Source organism: Podarcis vaucheri (assembly GCF_965113315.1).
Source record: "Podarcis vaucheri genome assembly, chromosome: 2".
Taxonomy (NCBI): Eukaryota; Metazoa; Chordata; class Lepidosauria; order Squamata; family Lacertidae; genus Podarcis; species Podarcis vaucheri.
In genome coordinates, this window is record NC_138760.1 from 119557544 (window position 1) to 119579451 (window position 21908).

At 46.1% G+C, this 21908-nt stretch overlaps 2 protein-coding genes across 3 annotated transcripts in view; both read left to right on the top strand.

The window, feature by feature from the left end:
* ZBTB12 (zinc finger and BTB domain containing 12) overlaps positions 1 to 13742 on the top strand; it is a 107314-nt gene extending 93572 nt beyond the window's left edge. For both annotated transcript variants that reach the window (XR_014216031.1, XR_014216032.1), the window contains exon 4: positions 13600 to 13742. The gene's annotated coding sequence lies outside the window, so the exon portion shown is untranslated. The remainder of the gene's footprint in view (positions 1 to 13599) is intronic.
* SLC44A4 (solute carrier family 44 member 4) overlaps positions 1 to 21908 on the top strand; it is a 61994-nt gene that overhangs the window by 27095 nt on the left and 12991 nt on the right. Inside the window, exons 8-14 of the mRNA XM_082209669.1 lie at positions 10560 to 10665; positions 11931 to 12014; positions 12560 to 12672; positions 16509 to 16631; positions 16756 to 16855; positions 18814 to 18906; positions 20521 to 20623. Of these exons, the coding sequence (XP_082065795.1) occupies positions 10560 to 10665; positions 11931 to 12014; positions 12560 to 12672; positions 16509 to 16631; positions 16756 to 16855; positions 18814 to 18906; positions 20521 to 20623 (722 nt within the window). The remainder of the gene's footprint in view (positions 1 to 10559; positions 10666 to 11930; positions 12015 to 12559; positions 12673 to 16508; positions 16632 to 16755; positions 16856 to 18813; positions 18907 to 20520; positions 20624 to 21908) is intronic.

A 21908-nucleotide genomic window follows, 5' to 3' on the forward strand; every position in this document is an offset into this window, starting at 1 on the left:
TGTCTTCCCGTGTAAGAGTAGGGGTGTCTGGGCGACGTTTCGACGAGGTCTCACTCGTCATCTTCAGGCTGGTGCTTTCGGCTTCTTGTTACTGGAACAGAGCAGAATCTGGTGTTTGAGTTCCTATAAATACTGTTGAGGGGTGTGGTGTATAGCCTCCAACGTTCTGGGCAGAGAGGAAGTTCCTAGATTAGTGTGCCTTTTCTTCTTTTGTTCCTTAATTACTTGAGGGATATCTTGAGTGATTTCATGAGTGATATTCTGAATACCCCTGGGTGGGTCATTAAGTGTAGATTAGTTGCTAAAGCTTTCGTGTCTTGACCTCTTGAGCTTGTGAAGAGTTTTTCTGAGAAGATGGCTGTGCTGCATTTAGTTGTGCTCTGGCTTGGCTTCGTGTATAGGGGCGAGCTGTGATTTTGTGCCTAGTGCCCGCCAGATCTGTGTAGGGATTGCAGGGGGGTGCAGCATCCGGAGGTGCCACTATAGTTTGACTACTGGATGGAGTCTGTAATATGTCTGTGGAGAGGGTCTGGGTTTGGGTCTGGTGTGGTTGATTGGTGACGGCGTTCTGTGTGCCTCTGGTTCTGGTGTCGGTTTTTGTGGGGAGGGCTAATTTCCAGATGTCTGGCAGGCGGGACGTGTCGTCACGCTTGTTCATGTTGTGAGGGTGTTTCTCTATCTCGATGGCTTCCATGATTATTCTCTTGTGGTGATGTTCCATGTTAAAGAGCAATTTGGAATCTGCAAAATTAATTTCGTGTCCTGTTTCTTTCATGTGTTGGAAAAGAGAGGAAGTTTTTTCTTCTTTTTTGACGGCATTCTTGTGTTCTGCGATACGTGCATTTATTCGTCTGTTTGTTTGTCCAATGTACGTGGCTGGGCAGACTTTGCAGGGTATTTCATAGACCCCTTGGTTTTCCAGCTGGATTTTGTCTTTTGGGTTTCTGAGGATATTGGCTATTTTTTGGTTGGTGCAGAAGGCTGTTTTGATATTGTGTTTATGGAGGATTTTGCTAATTTTGTCTGTAGTGCCCTTGATATAAGGAAGGAGGGCCATGCCATTGTTTTCTTCTGTGTCTTGGTTTTTGGGGGGTGTTTCTTTTTGGATTAGCTTCGTAACCTTGTTTTTCTGGTATCCATTGGCGATTAACACATTTGAGAGATTCTGTAACTCAGTTGTCAAGTGGTCTTTGTCAGCCAGGCGTTTGGTTCTGGAGATGAGAGTCTTGGCTACGGAGTTTATTTGTGCAGGGTGGTGGTGTGATTGTGCATGTAAGTAGCGGTTGGTGTGTGTTTTTTTCCGGTAGATAGTGTGTCCTAGGGAGCCATCAGGTTTTTTGTAGATTAGGACGTCAAGAAAGGGGAGTTGGTTGTTGTCTTCTATTTCCATAGTGAATTGTATTTTGGGGTGTAGGCTGTTGAGATGTGTGAGGAAGCTATCTAGTTTTTCTTTCCCGTGTGGCCAAATTACAAAGGTGTCGTCAACATATCTGAGCCAAAGTTTGGGTTTGTGTTCTGACTTGTCTAAAGCATTGGTTTCAAAGTGTTCCATGTACAAATTTGCGATGACCGGTGAGAGGGGTGATCCCATAGGTGCTCCTTCTATCTGTTTGTATCTTTGTCCATTGTGGATGAAGTACGTGTTGGTTAGGCAGTGGTTGGTCAGGTCCAGGATGTATTTGGGGGGATTGTATTTGTTTTGAATGGCTGTCAAGGCTTCATTAATGGGCACTTGAGTGAAGAGAGATACAACATCGAAGCTCACAAGTAGGTCATCGGGATGTAGGTATTGCTTCTTTATTGTTTCTATGAACTGGAAGGAGTTAGTAACGTGTGAAGCGATGGATTCTGCATAGGGCTGAAGTTGCTTAGCGAGAAATTTAGCGAGATTTTGTAGAGGTGAGCCTATGGAGCTGACTATTGGTCTGAGTGGTGTTCCTTCTTTGTGTATCTTGGGGAGACCGTAGAGTTTGGGGCATCTGGATGATTTTTCTCTGGGGATGATTCTTAGCTGGATTTCTTCACTGATAGGAGAGGCTTTTATTTTGGATTTGGTGGTTTTTTCCAGATAGGTGGTGGGATCTGTTTTTATAGGTTGGTAGGTAGGGTCTTGGAGTAGATTTGATAGTTTTGCTTGGTAGTCCGATGTGTTCATCACAACAGTGGCGTTGCCTTTGTCTGCTGGGAGAATGATTATGTTGTTGTCTTTCCTCAGGTTGGTGAGTGCTTTCTGTTCTTCTTTGTGTAAATTGCTTCTGGGTGGTTTGCTGGAGCAGAGGATGTTGGTGACTTCAAGTCTGATTTTATTGGCTTCATCTGGGTCGATTTTGGTCAGGCTAGCTTCGACTCCGCATATGATGTTTTCCGTGGGGATGCGTCTCGGGGCGACTGCAAAGTTGAAACCTTTGGAGAGTACTTTGGTTTCAGTTGGGGTGAGGATCCTGTCTGATATGTTATGTACAGTTTGTTTCATGGGTTGTTGTGGAGGGTGGCTGGGCTTCTGGCGTTTCTCTAGTTTGTAGAGTTTGTTGGTGTGTCTGTCTGTCTTATGTGAGGTCTCAGTTTCAGCTCTCCAGACGGCTAGTTGTTTGCATTTGTCCCAGAGTGCAGGGTGGATTTTGTTACATAGTTTGAGGTGAAGAGTGAGCAGCTCTTTGTTGGTTTGGTTTAGTAGGTATCTTTTCTTATGTATTTCGTTTCTGATTAGGGATAGTTCAGTTCGTTTCAGGATCCTTTCGGTAGCTGGGGTTTTAGAGTGGAATTTAAGTTGGAAGCATGTGGGAGTTAAGTTGTTGTCTCGGCAGTTGCGTAGGAACAGGAGATCACATAAGATGGTGGCTCTTCGGATTTCTAGTTTCTCGTAGGTTCTTGTCAGCTGGAAGGTTTCCTCCCCGTAGAGGTGAGATATTTGCTTTCGTAGATTTTCACGGGTACAGGAATGCAGGTTTTGGTGTCTTCGGGAAAGACACCCCAACTGAAACCAAAGTACTCTCCAAAGGTTTCAACTTTGCAGTCGCCCCGAGACGCATCCCCACGGAAAACATCATATGCGGAGTCGAAGCTAGCCTGACCAAAATCGACCCAGATGAAGCCAATAAAATCAGACTTGAAGTCACCAACATCCTCTGCTCCAGCAAACCACCCAGAAGCAATTTACACAAAGAAGAACAGAAAGCACTCACCAACCTGAGGAAAGACAACAACATAATCATTCTCCCAGCAGACAAAGGCAACGCCACTGTTGTGATGAACACATCGGACTACCAAGCAAAACTATCAAATCTACTCCAAGACCCTACCTACCAACCTATAAAAACAGATCCCACCACCTATCTGGAAAAAACCACCAAATCCAAAATAAAAGCCTCTCCTATCAGTGAAGAAATCCAGCTAAGAATCATCCCCAGAGAAAAATCATCCAGATGCCCCAAACTCTACGGTCTCCCCAAGATACACAAAGAAGGAACACCACTCAGACCAATAGTCAGCTCCATAGGCTCACCTCTACAAAATCTCGCTAAATTTCTCGCTAAGCAACTTCAGCCCTATGCAGAATCCATCGCTTCACACGTTACTAACTCCTTCCAGTTCATAGAAACAATAAAGAAGCAATACCTACATCCCGATGACCTACTTGTGAGCTTCGATGTTGTATCTCTCTTCACTCAAGTGCCCATTAATGAAGCCTTGACAGCCATTCAAAACAAATACAATCCCCCCAAATACATCCTGGACCTGACCAACCACTGCCTAACCAACACGTACTTCATCCACAATGGACAAAGATACAAACAGATAGAAGGAGCACCTATGGGATCACCCCTCTCACCGGTCATCGCAAATTTGTACATGGAACACTTTGAAACCAATGCTTTAGACAAGTCAGAACACAAACCCAAACTTTGGCTCAGATATGTTGACGACACCTTTGTAATTTGGCCACACGGGAAAGAAAAACTAGATAGCTTCCTCACACATCTCAACAGCCTACACCCCAAAATACAATTCACTATGGAAATAGAAGACAACAACCAACTCCCCTTTCTTGACGTCCTAATCTACAAAAAACCTGATGGCTCCCTAGGACACACTATCTACCGGAAAAAAACACACACCAACCGCTACTTACATGCACAATCACACCACCACCCTGCACAAATAAACTCCGTAGCCAAGACTCTCATCTCCAGAACCAAACGCCTGGCTGACAAAGACCACTTGACAACTGAGTTACAGAATCTCTCAAATGTGTTAATCGCCAATGGATACCAGAAAAACAAGGTTACGAAGCTAATCCAAAAAGAAACACCCCCCAAAAACCAAGACACAGAAGAAAACAATGGCATGGCCCTCCTTCCTTATATCAAGGGCACTACAGACAAAATTAGCAAAATCCTCCATAAACACAATATCAAAACAGCCTTCTGCACCAACCAAAAAATAGCCAATATCCTCAGAAACCCAAAAGACAAAATCCAGCTGGAAAACCAAGGGGTCTATGAAATACCCTGCAAAGTCTGCCCAGCCACGTACATTGGACAAACAAACAGACGAATAAATGCACGTATCGCAGAACACAAGAATGCCGTCAAAAAAGAAGAAAAAACTTCCTCTCTTTTCCAGCACATGAAAGAAACAGGACACGAAATTAATTTTGCAGATTCCAAATTGCTCTTTAACATGGAACATCACCACAAGAGAATAATCATGGAAGCCATCGAGATAGAGAAACACCCTCACAACATGAACAAGCGTGACGACACGTCCCGCCTGCCAGACATCTGGAAATTAGCCCTCCCCACAAAAACCGACACCAGAACCAGAGGCACACAGAACGCCGTCACCAATCAACCACACCAGACCCAAACCCAGACCCTCTCCACAGACATATTACAGACTCCATCCAGTAGCCAAACTATAGTGGCACCTCCGGATGCTGCACCCCCCTGCAATCCCTACACAGATCTGGCTGGCACAAGGCACAAAACCACAGCTCGCCCCTATACACGAAGCCAAGCCAGAGCACAACTAAATGCAGCACAGCCATCTTCTCAGAAAAACTCTTCACAAGCTCAAGAGGTCAAGACACAAAAGCTTTAGCAACTAATCTACACTTAATGACCCACCCAGTGGTATTCAGAATATCACTCATGAAATCACTCAAGATATCCCTCAAGTAATTAAGGAACAAAAGAAGAAAAGGCACACTAATCTAGGAACTTCCTCTCTGCCCAGAACGTTGGAGGCTATACACCACACCCCTCAACAGTATTTATAGGAACTCAAACACCAGATTCTGCTCTGTTCCAGTAACAAGAAGCCGAAAGCACCAGCCTGAAGATGACGAGTGAGACCTCGTCGAAACGTCGCACAGACACCCCGACTCTTACACGGGAAGACACCCGAAGACACCAAAACCTGCATATATATATATATATATATTTGAAGATGACGAGTGAGACCTCGTCGAAACGTCGCACAGACACCCCGACTCTTACACGGGAAGACACCCGAAGACACCAAAACCTGCATTCCTATACCCGTGAAAATCTACGAAAGCAAATATATATATATATATATATATATATATATATATATATATATATATATATGCAGGTTTTGGTGTCTTCGGGTGTCTTCCCGTGTAAGAGTAGGGGTGTCTGGGCGACGTTTCGACGAGGTCTCACTCGTCATCTTCAGGCTGGTGCTTTCGGCTTCTTGTTACTGGAACAGAGCAGAGTCTGGTGTTTGAGTTCCTATAAATACTGTTGAGGGGTGTGGTGTATAGCCTCCAACGTTCTGGGCAGAGAGGAAGTTCCTAGATTAGTGTGCCTTTTCTTCTTTTGTTCCTTAATTACTTGAGGGATATCTTGGGTGATTTCATGAGTGATATTCTGAATATCACTGGGTGGGTCATTAAGTGTAGATTAGTTGCTAAAGCTTTCGTGTCTTGACCTCTTGAGCTTGTGAAGAGTTTTTCTGAGAAGATGGCTGTGCTGCATTTAGTTGTGCTCTGGCTTGGCTTCGTGTATAGGGGCGAGCTATGGTTTTGTGCCTTGTGCCAGCCAGATCTGTGTAGGGATTGCAGGGGGGTGCAGCATCCGGAGGTGCCACTATAGTTTGGCTACTGGATGGAGTCTGTAATATGTCTGTGGAGAGGGTCTGGGTTTGGGTCTGGTGTGGTTGATTGGTGACGGCGTTCTGTGTGCCTCTGGTTCTGGTGTCGGTTTTTGTGGGGAGGGCTAATTTCCAGATGTCTGGCAGGCGGGACGTGTCGTCACGCTTGTTCATGTTGTGAGGGTGTTTCTCTATCTCGATGGCTTCCATGATTATTCTCTTGTGGTGATGTTCCATGTTAAAGAGCAATTTGGAATCTGCAAAATTAATTTCGTGTCCTGTTTCTTTCATGTGTTGGAAAAGAGAGGAAGTTTTTTCTTCTTTTTTGACGGCATTCTTGTGTTCTGCGATACGTGCATTTATTCGTCTGTTTGTTTGTCCAATGTACGTGGCTGGGCAGACTTTGCAGGGTATTTCATAGACCCCTTGGTTTTCCAGCTGGATTTTGTCTTTTGGGTTTCTGAGGATATTGGCTATTTTTTGGTTGGTGCAGAAGGCTGTTTTGATATTGTGTTTATGGAGGATTTTGCTGATTTTGTCTGTAGTGCCCTTGATATAAGGAAGGAGGGCCATGCCATTGTTTTCTTCTGTGTCTTGGTTTTTGGGGGGTGTTTCTTTTTGGATTAGCTTCGTAACCCTGTTTTTCTGGTATCCATTGGCGATTAACACATTTGAGAGATTCTGTAACTCAGTTGTCAAGTGGTCTTTGTCAGCCAGGCGTTTGGTTCTGGAGATGAGAGTCTTGGCTACGGAGTTTATTTGTGCAGGGTGGTGGTGTGATTGTGCATGTAAGTAGCGGTTGGTGTGTGTTTTTTTCCGGTAGATAGTGTGTCCTAGGGAGCCATCAGGTTTTTTGTAGATTAGGACGTCAAGAAAGGGGAGTTGGTTGTTGTCTTCTATTTCCATAGTGAATTGTATTTTGGGGTGTAGGCTGTTGAGATGTGTGAGGAAGCTATCTAGTTTTTCTTTCCCGTGTGGCCAAATTACAAAGGTGTCGTCAACATATCTGAGCCAAAGTTTGGGTTTGTGTTCTGACTTGTCTAAAGCATTGGTTTCAAAGTGTTCCATGTACAAATTTGCGATGACCGGTGAGAGGGGTGATCCCATAGGTTCCTCACATAAGACAGACAGACACACCAACAAACTCTACAAACTAGAGAAACGCCAGAAGCCCAGCCACCCTCCACAACAACCCATGAAACAAACAGTACATAACATATCAAACAGGATCCTCACCCCAACTGAAACCAAAGTACTCTCCAAAGGTTTCAACTTTGCAGTCGCCCCGAGACGCATCCCCACGGAAAACATCATATGCGGAGTCGAAGCTAGCCTGACCAAAATCGACCCAGATGAAGCCAATAAAATCAGACTTGAAGTCACCAACATCCTCTGCTCCAGCAAACCACCCAGAAGCAATTTACACAAAGAAGAACAGAAAGCACTCACCAACCTGAGGAAAGACAACAACATAATCATTCTCCCAGCAGACAAAGGCAACGCCACTGTTGTGATGAACACATCGGACTACCAAGCAAAACTATCAAATCTACTCCAAGACCCTACCTACCAACCTATAAAAACAGATCCCACCACCTATCTGGAAAAAACCACCAAATCCAAAATAAAAGCCTCTCCTATCAGTGAAGAAATCCAGCTAAGAATCATCCCCAGAGAAAAATCATCCAGATGCCCCAAACTCTATGGTCTCCCCAAGATACACAAAGAAGGAACACCACTCAGACCAATAGTCAGCTCCATAGGCTCACCTCTACAAAATCTCGCTAAATTTCTCGCTAAGCAACTTCAGCCCTATGCAGAATCCATCGCTTCACACGTTACTAACTCCTTCCAGTTCATAGAAACAATAAAGAAGCAATACCTACATCCCGATGACCTACTTGTGAGCTTCGATGTTGTATCTCTCTTCACTCAAGTGCCCATTAATGAAGCCTTGACAGCCATTCAAAACAAATACAATCCCCCCAAATACATCCTGGACCTGACCAACCACTGCCTAACCAACACGTACTTCATCCACAATGGACAAAGATACAAACAGATAGAAGGAGCACCTATGGGATCACCCCTCTCACCGGTCATCGCAAATTTGTACATGGAACACTTTGAAACCAATGCTTTAGACAAGTCAGAACACAAACCCAAACTTTGGCTCAGATATGTTGACGACACCTTTGTAATTTGGCCACACGGGAAAGAAAAACTAGATAGCTTCCTCACACATCTCAACAGCCTACACCCCAAAATACAATTCACTATGGAAATAGAAGACAACAACCAACTCCCCTTTCTTGACGTCCTAATCTACAAAAAACCTGATGGCTCCCTAGGACACACTATCTACCGGAAAAAAACACACACCAACCGCTACTTACATGCACAATCACACCACCACCCTGCACAAATAAACTCCGTAGCCAAGACTCTCATCTCCAGAACCAAACGCCTGGCTGACAAAGACCACTTGACAACTGAGTTACAGAATCTCTCAAATGTGTTAATCGCCAATGGATACCAGAAAAACAAGGTTACGAAGCTAATCCAAAAAGAAACACCCCCCAAAAACCAAGACACAGAAGAAAACAATGGCATGGCCCTCCTTCCTTATATCAAGGGCACTACAGACAAAATTAGCAAAATCCTCCATAAACACAATATCAAAACAGCCTTCTGCACCAACCAAAAAATAGCCAATATCCTCAGAAACCCAAAAGACAAAATCCAGCTGGAAAACCAAGGGGTCTATGAAATACCCTGCAAAGTCTGCCCAGCCACGTACATTGGACAAACAAACAGACGAATAAATGCACGTATCGCAGAACACAAGAATGCCGTCAAAAAAGAAGAAAAAACTTCCTCTCTTTTCCAACACATGAAAGAAACAGGACACGAAATTAATTTTGCAGATTCCAAATTGCTCTTTAACATGGAACATCACCACAAGAGAATAATCATGGAAGCCATCGAGATAGAGAAACACCCTCACAACATGAACAAGCGTGACGACACGTCCCGCCTGCCAGACATCTGGAAATTAGCCCTCCCCACAAAACCCGACACCAGAACCAGAGGCACACAGAACGCCGTCACCAATCAACCACACCAGACCCAAACCCAGACCCTCTCCACAGACATATTACAGACTCCATCCAGTAGCCAAACTATAGTGGCACCTCCGGATGCTGCACCCCCCTGCAATCCCTACACAGATCTGGCGGGCACTAGGCACAAAATCACAGCTCGCCCCTATACACGAAGCCAAGCCAGAGCACAACTAAATGCAGCACAGCCATCTTCTCAGAAAAACTCTTCACAAGCTCAAGAGGTCAAGACACGAAAGCTTTAGCAACTAATCTACACTTAATGACCCACCCAGGGGTATTCAGAATATCACTCATGAAATCACTCAAGATATCCCTCAAGTAATTAAGGAACAAAAGAAGAAAAGGCACACTAATCTAGGAACTTCCTCTCTGCCCAGAACGTTGGAGGCTATACACCACACCCCTCAACAGTATTTATAGGAACTCAAACACCAGATTCTGCTCTGTTCCAGTAACAAGAAGCCGAAAGCACCAGCCTGAAGATGACGAGTGAGACCTCGTCGAAACGTCGCCCAGACACCCCTACTCTTACACGGGAAGACACCCGAAGACACCAAAACCTGCATATATATATATATATATATATATATATATATTTGAAGATGACGAGTGAGACCTCGTCGAAACGTCGCACAGACACCCCGACTCTTACACGGGAAGACACCCGAAGACACCAAAACCTGCATTCCTATACCCGTGAAAATCTACGAAAGCAAATATATATATATATATATATATATATATATATATATATATATATATATATGCAGGTTTTGGTGTCTTCGGGTGTCTTCCCGTGTAAGAGTCGGGGTGTCTGTGCGACGTTTCGACGAGGATTATGTAAGACCTTAATTTATTTATTTCAATAAGAAAGGCTGTCGCAGCACCTGCCTGCTTGCCCGGCCTCCCACTGCTCTGTCCATTCCCCTGCTTGCTTACTGCAAGGCCACTTTAGCTCCTTGCATCCAGCCCCCCCTGGCCAGCCCCAGAGGCACCATTCTCCTGGGGAGCTTGCAGCCAGGGCTCCTGCAACAACTAGCCGTGCAAGCCTTTGGGAGGTGGAGACATGAGAGGGCATCAGAGGAGGGAAGGAAGGAAAGAGGGACAGAGGCCAGTGTTGCCCTCGTCCAGTGCTCAGAATGGGGCAGAGTTTTAGGCATGGCATCAAAATCTCATGAACACCACCCTCCAGTATGGCGTGTAATTGTCCCCAAGGCCTGGGATCCTGCCAGTGTGAGGACAGCAATGCTAGCCTGCTCTGCCGATGTCCCGCGTCTTCAAGAATTGACCCTAATCTACGTCTATTTCTTTTTACAGTACTGAGCCGTTGCTTCCCTACTTTTAACATCTCTCAGGCTGAATCCTTCAATGTGGGCGGGATGGATAAAAATAAAACTCTGGACACTATCAAGAATGGCACAGAGTAAGTCCTTTGACTCCCTGGGTGAACTTCAATGAATTCCTGGTTAAATTAGGTATCGGGATTTTTGCTAGGGATTGTAGGAAAAGACCTGCCAAGGAAAATAAAAAGGTTATTTATGTACAGTGGTGCCTCGCAAGACGAAAAGAATCCGTTCTGTGATTCTCTTCGTCTAGCGGTTTTTTTCGTCTTGCGAAGCAAGCCCATTGAAGGATTAGCGCTATTAGCGGCTTTTAGAGGCTTTTAGAGGCTTTTAGAGGCTTTTAGTGGCTTATCTGCTGATCGGATCAGCTGATAAGCGGCTTAGCGTATTAGCGGCTTTTAGAGGCTGTTAGCGGCTAATCTGCTGATCGGATCAGCTGATAAGCGGCTTAGCGCTATTAGCGCTATTAGCTGCTTTTAGCTGCTTTTAGCGGCTTATCTGCTGATTGGATCAGCTGATAAGTGGCTTAGCGGCTTAGAAAAAGGCGGGGAAAAGGGGGGAAAAAAAAAACCAGCTGGAACTTGCAAGACATTGTTGTCTTGCGAAGCCCATAGGAGTTTTGTTTTGCGAAGCACCTCCAAAACGGCAAACTCTTTCGTCTAGTGAGTCTTCCGTCTTGCAAGGCATTCGTCTTGCGGGGCACCACTGTATGCGACAACGGTGGCAAGAGTCTTAATAGCACAAGGACAGAAGAATGAGGAAACCCCAACCAAAGAACAGTGGCAAGAAAAATTGATGGATTATGCAGAACTGACAAAATTGACATACAAACTGCGAGACAAGGACAACTGTGACTTTAAAGAAGAATGGGAACTTTTTACAAACTGCTTAAAAAAACAACAAAATGAACTGGACTCCTTGGCAGGTTTTGAATAAACATACACAAATTTATTGACTGTTAATATAATAGATAGACAATTTATAGAATCATAGAATCATAGAGTTGGAAGAGACCACAAGGGCCATCGAGTGAGCTCCCGTTGCTCGGTCCCTGCTCCTGCTAACCTAGCAGTTTGAAAGCACATCAAAGTGCAAGTAGATAAATAGCTACCGCTCCGGCGGAAAGGTAAACAGCGTTTCCGTGTGCTGCTCTGGTTTCCATAAGAGGCTTAGTCATGCTGGCCACATGACCCGGAAGCTGTACGCCGGCTCCCTCGGCCAATAAAGTGAGATGAGTGCCGCAACCCCAGAGTTGGCCACGACTGGACCTAATGGTCAGGGGTCCCTTTACCTCCTGGGTCCCCCCCTTTCTCATAGCTACTTTTATGGTCCCTTGTCTCTGCAGACAGCTGTTGGAGGCTCTGGGTGCCAAGAACCTTGGATTGAAGATCTTTGAGGATTTCACGCGGTCGTGGTATTGGATCTTGATGTGAGTGGCTGAAAAAGTTGAGAGGGAGTAGCTTTGTGGAGGAGGGGCCAGCAATGATTTGTGCATTACTGCATACAGCATGTGGGTGGCTCTGGAGGCTGAAGGTGTATATGGCAACGATCTTCAACTGGGAGTCCCCAGATGTTATTGGACTCCAACTCCCATCACCCCCAGCCAGCTTAGCTGAGGGTCAGGGATGATGGGAACTGTAGTCCTACAATGACTGGGGGAACCCGAAGGTTGGCAGGAGTACAAAAGGCCTTCAGGGAAAGCCCGCCTCCCCTTAAAAAGCCCAGCGTTGATTGGCTGCGCTCAGTGGTGCTGGCCAAGTGGAATGGCATGGCATGGAATGCTGGAAACCGGGTGGGTGGCAGGCCGGGATGGAGTATTCGGAGGAGGGTGTGTGGCTGACTGACCGCTACCCAACTGCGGCTGGAAGTTGGCAGTTAGATTTGGGGTTGGCTGGATGAGTGCATTTTTCAGCAGACGTTGGGAGATCACCTCTGTGCTCTGACTCTCTCTTACCTTGTCTTCCTTCCCTCCAGAGGGCTGCTGATTGCCTTGGTGCTGAGCCTGATATTCTTGCTGCTGCTACGTTGCATCGCTGGGGTTCTGGTGTGGATCCTTATTGTTGGGGTGCTGGCCGCCGCGGCCTACGGTGAGTAACGTGGTGGGGATTGGCCAAAGTGGAGGAGCCAAAGCGAAGAAGGCCACAAGCCTACATCTCCCCGATTTTCCCCGAGGAATCCTGGGAGGTACAGTTTTCCCCTCACAGAGCAATAATTCCCCAGCGTCCTTAACAAACTACAACTCCCAGGATTCTTTGGGGGATGCCACAAAATTTAAATGTGCACTGAATGTGCTTTAAGTGCATGGTGCTGTTGACATCCGTCTGTCTCAGGAGACCATGGAGGAGTGCGCCTTTGGAAGTAAAGTCAAACCGTTGGAAGATTGCAGAGGCTGCTGTGGCTGTAGAGACCGATACGGGAGAGACATGTTTTGTTGTAGCTGGGGCAGATGAAGGCGTCCGGTTGTGCTGTTGCAGATGCACCATGGCATTTCTTCTCTCTGCGCTCCTCCCGGGGGTCATTCCTCCTCTGGCCACCTGACTCTCTGTCACCAGGCCCTGCGGTCATTTGCATGGGATATTGATTGATTGATTGATTTTTACAATACAGTGGTGCCCCGCAAGACGAACGCCTCGTGAGATGAAAAACTTGCAAGACGAAAGTTTTTTTCGTTTTCGAGTTGCTTCGCAAGACGAATTTCCCTATGGGCTTGCTTCGCAAAACGAAGCTTGCCCCCGCACCTCGGACCTCTTTTGAAGCAAGGGGCGGCAACGGGGAGAAGCGATTCTCCCCGCTGCCCCTTCCCTTGCTTTAAAACAGGTCCCCTCTGTCCCCAGACGGTCTCCATAGGAACGTATTGATTGATTTTCAATGCCTTCCTATGGGAAACCGTGCTTCGCAAGACGAAAAACTCGCAAGAAGAAAAAACTTGCGGAACGAATTAATTTCGTCTTGTGAGGCACCACTGTATAACATGATATGTTTTACAGTGGTACCTCGGGTTACATACGTTTCAGGTTACAGACTCCGCTAACCCAGAAATATTACCTCAGGTTAAGAACTTTGCTTCAGGATGAGAAGAGAAATCGGGCTCCAGCGGCGCGGCGGCAGCGGGAGGCCCCATTAGCTAAAGTGGTGCTTCAGGTTAAGAACAGTTTCAGGTTAAGAACAGACCTCCAGAACGAATTAAGTTCTTAAACCAAGGTACCCAATGTGTTTTTATTTGTGTTGGCAGCCATTCAGAGTGGCTGGGGCAAGCTAGCCAGATGGGCGGGGTATAAATAATAAAATTATTGTTATTATTATTATTTCCACATGGCAGGGTTGATGTTGCCAGCCTTCCTGTCATGTGTGTTGTGTGGATCCTTCTTTATCCCACATGAATTTGTCTGTTTCTGATCTCCTCCACACAAAGGGAGGGCAAGGGATGAGCTGGGGAGCATCAGAAGCTGAGACCTCTTACCTGAGAGAAATCTTTTTCCTGGAAGGTGGGAAGTCCAAATTCCCAGGGTGAATTAAAGCCCTCAGTTTGAGCAACGACAAGAATCTCATCTCTCCCATATACAGTCATACCTCAGAAGTCGAACGGAATCCGTTCCAGAAGTCCGTTCGGTTTCCAAAATGTTTGGAAACCAAAGCGTGGCTTCTGATTGGAAGCTCCTGCAGCCAATCAGAAGCTGTGGAAGCCCCACTGGACATTCGGGTTCCAAGGAAAGTTTGCAAACCGGAACACTCATTTCTGGGTTTGCGGCGTTCAGGAGCCAAAACATTCGACTCACAAGACATTCGGGATCCAAGGTATGACTGTATCGGTCTCTACAGCCTCACAGGTGCTATAATCTCCAGCAGCAGAGAGGCACATGCCTCTGTTGTCTCCCAAGACAGACGGGTGCCAACAACAACTCAAGCAGGCTGGCTCTGTGTGTAAAGAGCATTGCCAGGACAGTTAACAACAAGGGCCGTTCTCCTTTTTTTTTTTAAAAAAAACAACCCTTATATTATAAATATATATTTTTTTTATTTTGTACGTTAATGCTGGAGACTGAACCAGATACAATGGTACCTCGGGTTAAGAACTTAATTCGTTCCGGAGGTCCGTTCTTAACCTGAAACTGTTCTTAACCTGAAGCACCACTTTAGCTAGTGGGGCTTCCTGCTGCCGCCGCGTGATTTCTGTTCTCATCCTGAGGTAAAGTTCTTAACCCGAGGTAATATTTCTGGGTTAGCGGAGTCTGCAACCTGAAGCATATGTAACCTGAAGCGTATGTAACCTGAGGTAGCACTGTACTCTGCTAGCGAACGATAACCCTGGAACACAGGATGCCTGCTGACTATTGAGTCAGACCACTAGCCCACCCAGCTCAGTATTGTCTACACTGACTGGCAGCAGCTCCCAGGGCTTCAGGGAGAGGATATTTGCCAGCCCTGCCTGGAGATACACTTGGGAACTGAAGCATTGTGCATGCAAACCAGATGCTGCCCCGCTGGACCTACTTCCATACAGAGAGAGCACTGTCAGGACAATTCAGAGCAGGCCCCCTCTTCCTTATTAAAAGCCTTTTATTTTGATGATGATGTTGTTGTTGTTTAGTCGTGTCCGACTCTTCGTGACCCCATGGACCAGAGCACACCAGGCACCCCTGTCCTCCACTGCCTCCCACAGTTTGGTCAAACTCACGCTGGTAGCTTCCAGAACACTGTCCAACCATCTCGTCCTCTGTCGTCCCCTTCTCCTTGTGCCCTCCATCTTTCCCAACATCAGGGTCTTTTCCAGGGAATCTTCTCTTCTCATGAGGTGGCCAAAGTATTGGAGCCTCAGCTTCACTATCTGTCCTTCGAGTGAGCACTCAGGGCTGATTTCCTTCAGAATGGAGAGGTTTGATCTTCTTGCAGTCCATGGGACTCTCAAGAGTCTCCTCCAGCACCATAATTCAAAAGCATCAATTCTTCGGCGATCAGCCTTCTTTATGGTCCAGCTCTCACTTCCATACATCACTATTGGGAAAACCATAGCTTTAACTATACAGACCTTTGTTGGCAAGGTGATGTCTCTGCTTTTTAAGATGCTGTCTAGGTTTGCCATTGCCTTTCTCCCAAGGAGCAGGCGTCTTTTAATTTCGTGACTGCTGTCACCATCTGCAGTGATCATGGAACCCAAAAAAGTAAAATCTCTCACTGCCTCCATTTCTTCTCCTTCTATTTGCCAGGAGGTGATGGGACCAGTGGCCATGATCTTCGTTTTTTTGATGTTGAGCTTCAGACCATATTTTGCACTCTCCTCTTTCACCCTCATTAAAAGGTTCTTTATTTCCTCCTCACTTTCTGCCATCAAGGTTGTGTCATCTGCATATCTGAGGTTGTTGATATTGCTTCTGGCAATCTTAATTCCGGTTTGGGATTCATTCAGCCCATATAAAATATTGCATATTATCGCTGGGTACTGAACCTGGGGACCTCACCTGACCTACAGCTCTTCTCCTGAAAACTATTTCTGTTTTCAGGATGGGAGTGGGGGAGCGTCTATGTCGGTATCTCCGCTCGGCCTAGCTGATAAAGCCTCATCTTCCTCCGAGCCGAGCCTTCAGAATCGCCTCCGACGAATAATTAACGACCTGAGCCTTTGATGAGGCTCCAAGGCACATTCTTCAGCAGAGTTCCTAGCACAGGGAAGAGACGAGAGGTTTGGGCTACATTGTAAAGAGTTTATTTCTAAGCTACGCAGTCAAAAAAGACATCCTCTCTCTATGAAAGCAGAGAACAACTGAACAAAGGGAAACAGGAAACCACAAACGTCACATCCCGTCTCCTTTCCCGTGAGACTGGAAGGTCTCTGGAATGTAAACAGAGTCCTGTGACTCCAAGCAGCTGCTCAGTGATAAGAACAGAAACTAACACTCTATCGATTTCTGCCTCTTTTGCTTTGCAGGGATCTACCACTGCTATATGGAGTACCGTGAGCTCGACCAGAAAGGAGCCACCATCAAGAACATTGGCTTCACCACGGACGTGGGCGCCTACCGCAGCGTCAAAGAGACATGGCTGGCTGCCAGTAAGCCTGGGCGGAGGGGAGCGGGCAGGAAAACGGGTGTTGGAAGATGGTCTAAAAAACCCAAAGTTCCCAAAGCTTGGTTATGAGAGTGGCCCAGGTGCGAATCTCCTTCTCTCGCCTCCAGTGATCATCCTCTGCGTGGTGGAAGGCATCATGCTCCTCACCCTCTTGTTCCTGCGCAAGCAGATCCTGATCGCCATCGCTCTCATCAAGGAAGCCAGCAGGTAAGGGAGTCTCTGTAAGGCCAGTGCGTGCGAAGCCTCGGTCCCGGGGGCCAAATGCAAACCTTTGTCCGGCCCTTGGGACCCTCTTCCCAAGCCACACGCCCCTCTTCCTCGGCCACACCCCTCGCCAGCCCTGTTTCACACCTTCCTTGAGAGTTTTTGCCTGGCTGGAATGTGTCCTTGAGCTCTGATAGCACCTCTTTTTTTTGCCTGGATGGAGGATATGGAGAAAGAGGCACACAAGAGGAACTAGTTTTCTGGGCACGGGTAAAATAGGTGTTTTTTGCTCCACCCACTTCTGCCTCCACTGAGAGAGGGAAAGCAAGCCCCTTCCTCTTAATTTCACTGTAGCCACAAAGTGGGTATCCCCTTCTTTCCTCCATGTGCTTCACTGCCTCCACTGAACTGCCCTTTAACCTCGAGAAGTTTCCCTTGCCTAGACTGCCCCAGCCCAATTCTCTATACATTCGTAGCTTGGTTTTCAAACAGCTTAGTTCTCTCTCTCTCTTTTAATAATATTTTATTAATTTAACAAAAATAAAAAACAACAACAAACTGACTTCCCTCCAATCCCCTGAATCTTGTGTCAGAAAAATAAATGAGGAGTGTTGCCTTCACCCCAAAAAAATACGTGAACTAGGGCAGGGTTTCCCAAATTTGAGTCTCCAGCTGTTTGGGGACTTCAGTTCCCATCATCCCTAACCACCGGTCCTACTAGCTAGGGATGATGGGAGTTGTAGTCTTCCTGAAGGAAGCTTATGTTCGCTCTGCTTGTTTTTCCCTTTGCACGTCATTCACGAAAAGCTCCTCGACAGCCAGGGTCTCTGGGGTTTTTAAAAAATCTTTGAAGTACACTGGAGATAATTGCATAGTGCTAAAGTGCATTGAAGCCCATTTAATGTGGTCATTTCTTGAACTGTCTGCTAAAGAGACTTTATTTAATTCTACTGAATGCAACTATCTTTTTTTAAAAAAGTATTTTTATTAAACAATTTCATAATAACAAAATATCAATCCACATAATCAATTACATTATTTTCCCCCTTCCCCCCCACCAAGGACTTCCCTGAGCTCCCCTCTCTGATTTCTTTGCACATATTATTCTCCGCATATTATAAAATTGTACATATCCTTGCTTTATCTATCGTGTTCAACTAATAAATTTGTGGATGTTTATTCAAAACCTACCAAGGAGTCCAGATCATTTTGTTGTCTTTTTAATTTGTAAAAAGTTCCTATTCTTCTTTGAAGTCACTGTTGTCCTTTTCACATAGTTTACATGTCAATTTAGCCAATTCCGCATAGCTCATCAATTTTTCTTGCCACTGTTCTTTTGTTGGGATTTCCTCATTCTTCCATCCTTGTGCTAACAAGACTCTTGCTGCTGTTGTAAAAAGGTAAAGGGACCCCTGACCATTAGGTCCAGTTGGCCGACTCTGGGGTTGCGGCACTCATCTCGCTTTACTGGCTGAGGGAGCCAGCGTACAGCTTCCAGGTCATGTGGCCAGCATGACTAAGCAGATTCTGGTGAACCAGAGCAGCGCACAGAAACACCATTTACCTTCCCGCTTTCGAACTGCTAGGTTGGCAGGAGCAGGGACCGAGCAACGGGAGCTCACCCCATCGTGGGGATTCGAACCGCCAACCTTCTGATCAGCAAGCGCTAGGCTCTGTGGTTTAACCCACAGCGCCACCTGCGTCCCTGCCACTGTTGTAGCATACATAAATAAGTTCTTTAATTTCTTGAATCTAATTAAAGGGAAGACCCGTGTTTAAAGGGAAGAAGATGGGGAACAGTAGAAGGGAAACATTGCAAAACTGTAGAAGCAGAGAAGGTGCAAAGGCTATATTATGGGTTCTAACTGGTTTGAAGTGTCTCTGGAGAACTGTACTACAGACGAGTTTGATTGAAGCTGAAAAGCTGGGTTTACAGGGGTCTCTCTTGTTCTCTCCTGCAGAGCCATTGGGTACATGATGAGTTCTCTTTTCTACCCGTTGGTGACCTTCGTCTTGCTGGTGATATGTGTGGCCTACTGGGGTACTACTGCTCTGTATCCTTTATTAAGAGAAGACATGTTACTTCGCATCCTGCAAGTGTCCCGGGGGAAACCCGGACATCTCGTTTTGTTTTTAACTGTGAGAGAACAGCTTCCATTTTGGTTGCTGTGATCTTGCCCAATTTTGCAATGCGATTCCCCCCTGGAAAAAGCGCTTTGGGCCCCCCCCCCGCAATCTTGAATGGCACCCCGAAACACACATCTTTGGGGGCTGTGCCCTAAAAAGTGGGGTGTTGGTTGGTGGGGACAGCGACTGAGTATGTCTACAGCCATGGAAAGTTGACTGGCTATTGGGGCAAAGATAGCACAAAATGGAATGGTGAGACTTGAACCCTAAATAGAAGCAGTGCACTGCGCCATTTTGTTTTTAATGGTTTTACCTTTGTAGTTCCTGTTGAATTGCTACCAAGCTTATGCCATTATTGGGGGGGGGGAGGAAAGCTAGAAATAAACTGCCTACACACAGTGCCTTGTGAAGCACATTTGAAGCACGTTTACTCCCCTCAAAGAATTCTGGCCACTGTAGTTTGTTAAGGGCTGCTGGGAGCTGTAAGTCTGTGAGGGGTAAACTACAAGGCCCAGAATCCTTTGAGGGAAAGAACGTGCTTTGAGTGTGCTTAAAAGTGTGTACACAACCATAGGACGAGTACATGAATGAAGAGAATAACTTTGTATTTCAATACTTGGCTGGTGTTTGACAGGAAGTCATAGCAGATATGTAATACAGTGGTACCTCGGAGTTAAGTACTTAATTCGTTCCAGAGGTCTGTTCTTAACCTGAAACTGTTCTTAACCTGAAGCACCACTTTAGCTAATGGGGCCTCCCGCTGCAATTTCTGTTCTCATCCTGAAGCAAAGTTCTTAACCTGAGGTACAATTTCTGGGTTAGCGGAGTCTGTAACCTGAAGCGTATGTAACCCGAGGTACCACTGTACTACTTGGCGTTTGATACCTAGTGTATAATGGCGGAACATAGCAGTTCCTGGTGACAGCTTCAGAGATTTTATATCTTAACACCTAGTAAAACCAAGGCAACAACATCCTGAAACCCTCCTATCCTCAGGTAAGAGCGTCAGCTTCCAATTTTGAATCTCAAAATTCTCGGCAAGCTTTAGAAATGTCCGTGAGTATTCAAGTTCATCTCTTCACTGCTTCCATCTCTTCAGGTTTTTGTTCCCAGTAGGGAAATTTCTGTGTTCTATGTACCACAAGTGTTAAGTTGTGGGTGAACATATCAGACAACACAGCGATTAGTCAAACAGCTCTTGTTTATTCACAGGCCTAGAGCAGAACTGAACTGAATGGTTCAGCCAACCTGCTTATATAAAGCTCAACTACAAAGCAACAGTAACAACTTTCTGTAACTATCCAATCACTGAACCTCTTTCAATTCCTTATTTGCATATGTGGACCTGAGTGAAGTATATCTAAATATCTAAAGTATCCCCCTGCTGGCCCAGGGTGAGAACTTCAGTACATAACACCAAGGTCTTAAACATTTCCGCACTGAAGATGGCAAAAAGTGAGGGTGGTGCTGGGGCTTCAGGAAGCCCCCATTATTCCTTTTCCTTTGTATATCTTCTTTCCTTGACTACTCCCCACCTTCAGATATCTTGCCACCTCTGGAGCGCCCCTCTATCGCATCGCTCCCAAAAATGATAGTTCCCCAGACTGCATAGGGATCTCTGGGAACGAGAGCTGCAGCCCAATGGTGAGTCACAAACGTAGCTGAAGGATCTTGGTTCCCAGATCTACCATATTTTTCGCTCTATAGGACGCACTTTTCCCCTTCAAAAGTGAAGGGGAAATGTGTGTGAGTCCTATGGAGCGAAGACGCCATAGCCCCGCGACCCTCTCCCGGCTGGAGAGGTGACGCGGGGCTGTAGAGGCTCCTGCCATAGCCGCGCGTCACCTCTCCAGCCGGCAGACCGCACGCGGGGGGCTAAAGCAGCCCCCCGCGACCCTCTCCCGGCTGGAGAGGTGACGTGCGGCTATGGCAGGAGCCTTTCTGCTGCTCCCTGACCTGCTCTTTGGGGCTGGTGGTGGGCTTCCCCCCGCCAGCCCCAAAGAGCAGGTCGAAAGGAACCTGAAGCCTGGAGAGTGAGAGGGGTCAGTGCACACCGACCCCTCTCACTCTCCAGGCTTCCAAGGTAGCCACCTGAACGCACCTTAAACGGCACCTTGTTTTAGAGCGGGAAAACAAGAGGGGGAAAATTCTCCCCCTCTCTGTGCAGCGCCTCCTGCCGCTTCACTGAAGGGGCGCTGGGCAGAGAGGGGGAGATTTTTTTTTTCTTGTTCTCCCCCCTCTAAAACAAAGTGTGTCCTATTGTCCGGTGCGTCCTATGGTGCAAAAAATACGGTACCTCTCTGACTAGAGGGGATGGGGGATCAATTTGATTTGGTACACATTTAAAGTCATTTCTACTTTCTGAAACAATATGTGGAGCGAAACACATCTATCCTTGGAAATTTGCACTTTTCTGAATTTTGTCAACCAACCAATGCTTACAAAAATACATATTTTAGGGGAAGGTTTCATAAAAATGAAGTTACCGTATTGTCCCGAATATAAGCCTCACTTTTTTTCCAAATTCTGACCATGAAAAATTAAAGTGCGGCTTATATTCGTGACCTTACAAAAACTGACATTTACGATATTGTTGCTGAAACAGACATACGATAAATTAGAACAAGAAAATGTTTTATTGCTGATTTGCGAGCTTGAGTGCTTGCGGAATTGTAGCAACTGAATAGCAATTTGTGATTTTGGCGATTGTACGGTCATTTTTGCAAGATGAAAGGCTTAAATTGGCTCGGAGTTACAATTCTACCAACCGCATTGGTTTTCAGCCTGTAACCCAATTTTAAGGGAGCAACTTATATTTGGGTGTTGTCTTTTTTCTCTCCCCCCCCTTTGAATTTTAAAGGTGTGGCTTATTTGCAGGTGCAGCTTATATTTGGGCCAAAATAGTATTATGGAAAGTAATATGCAAAAA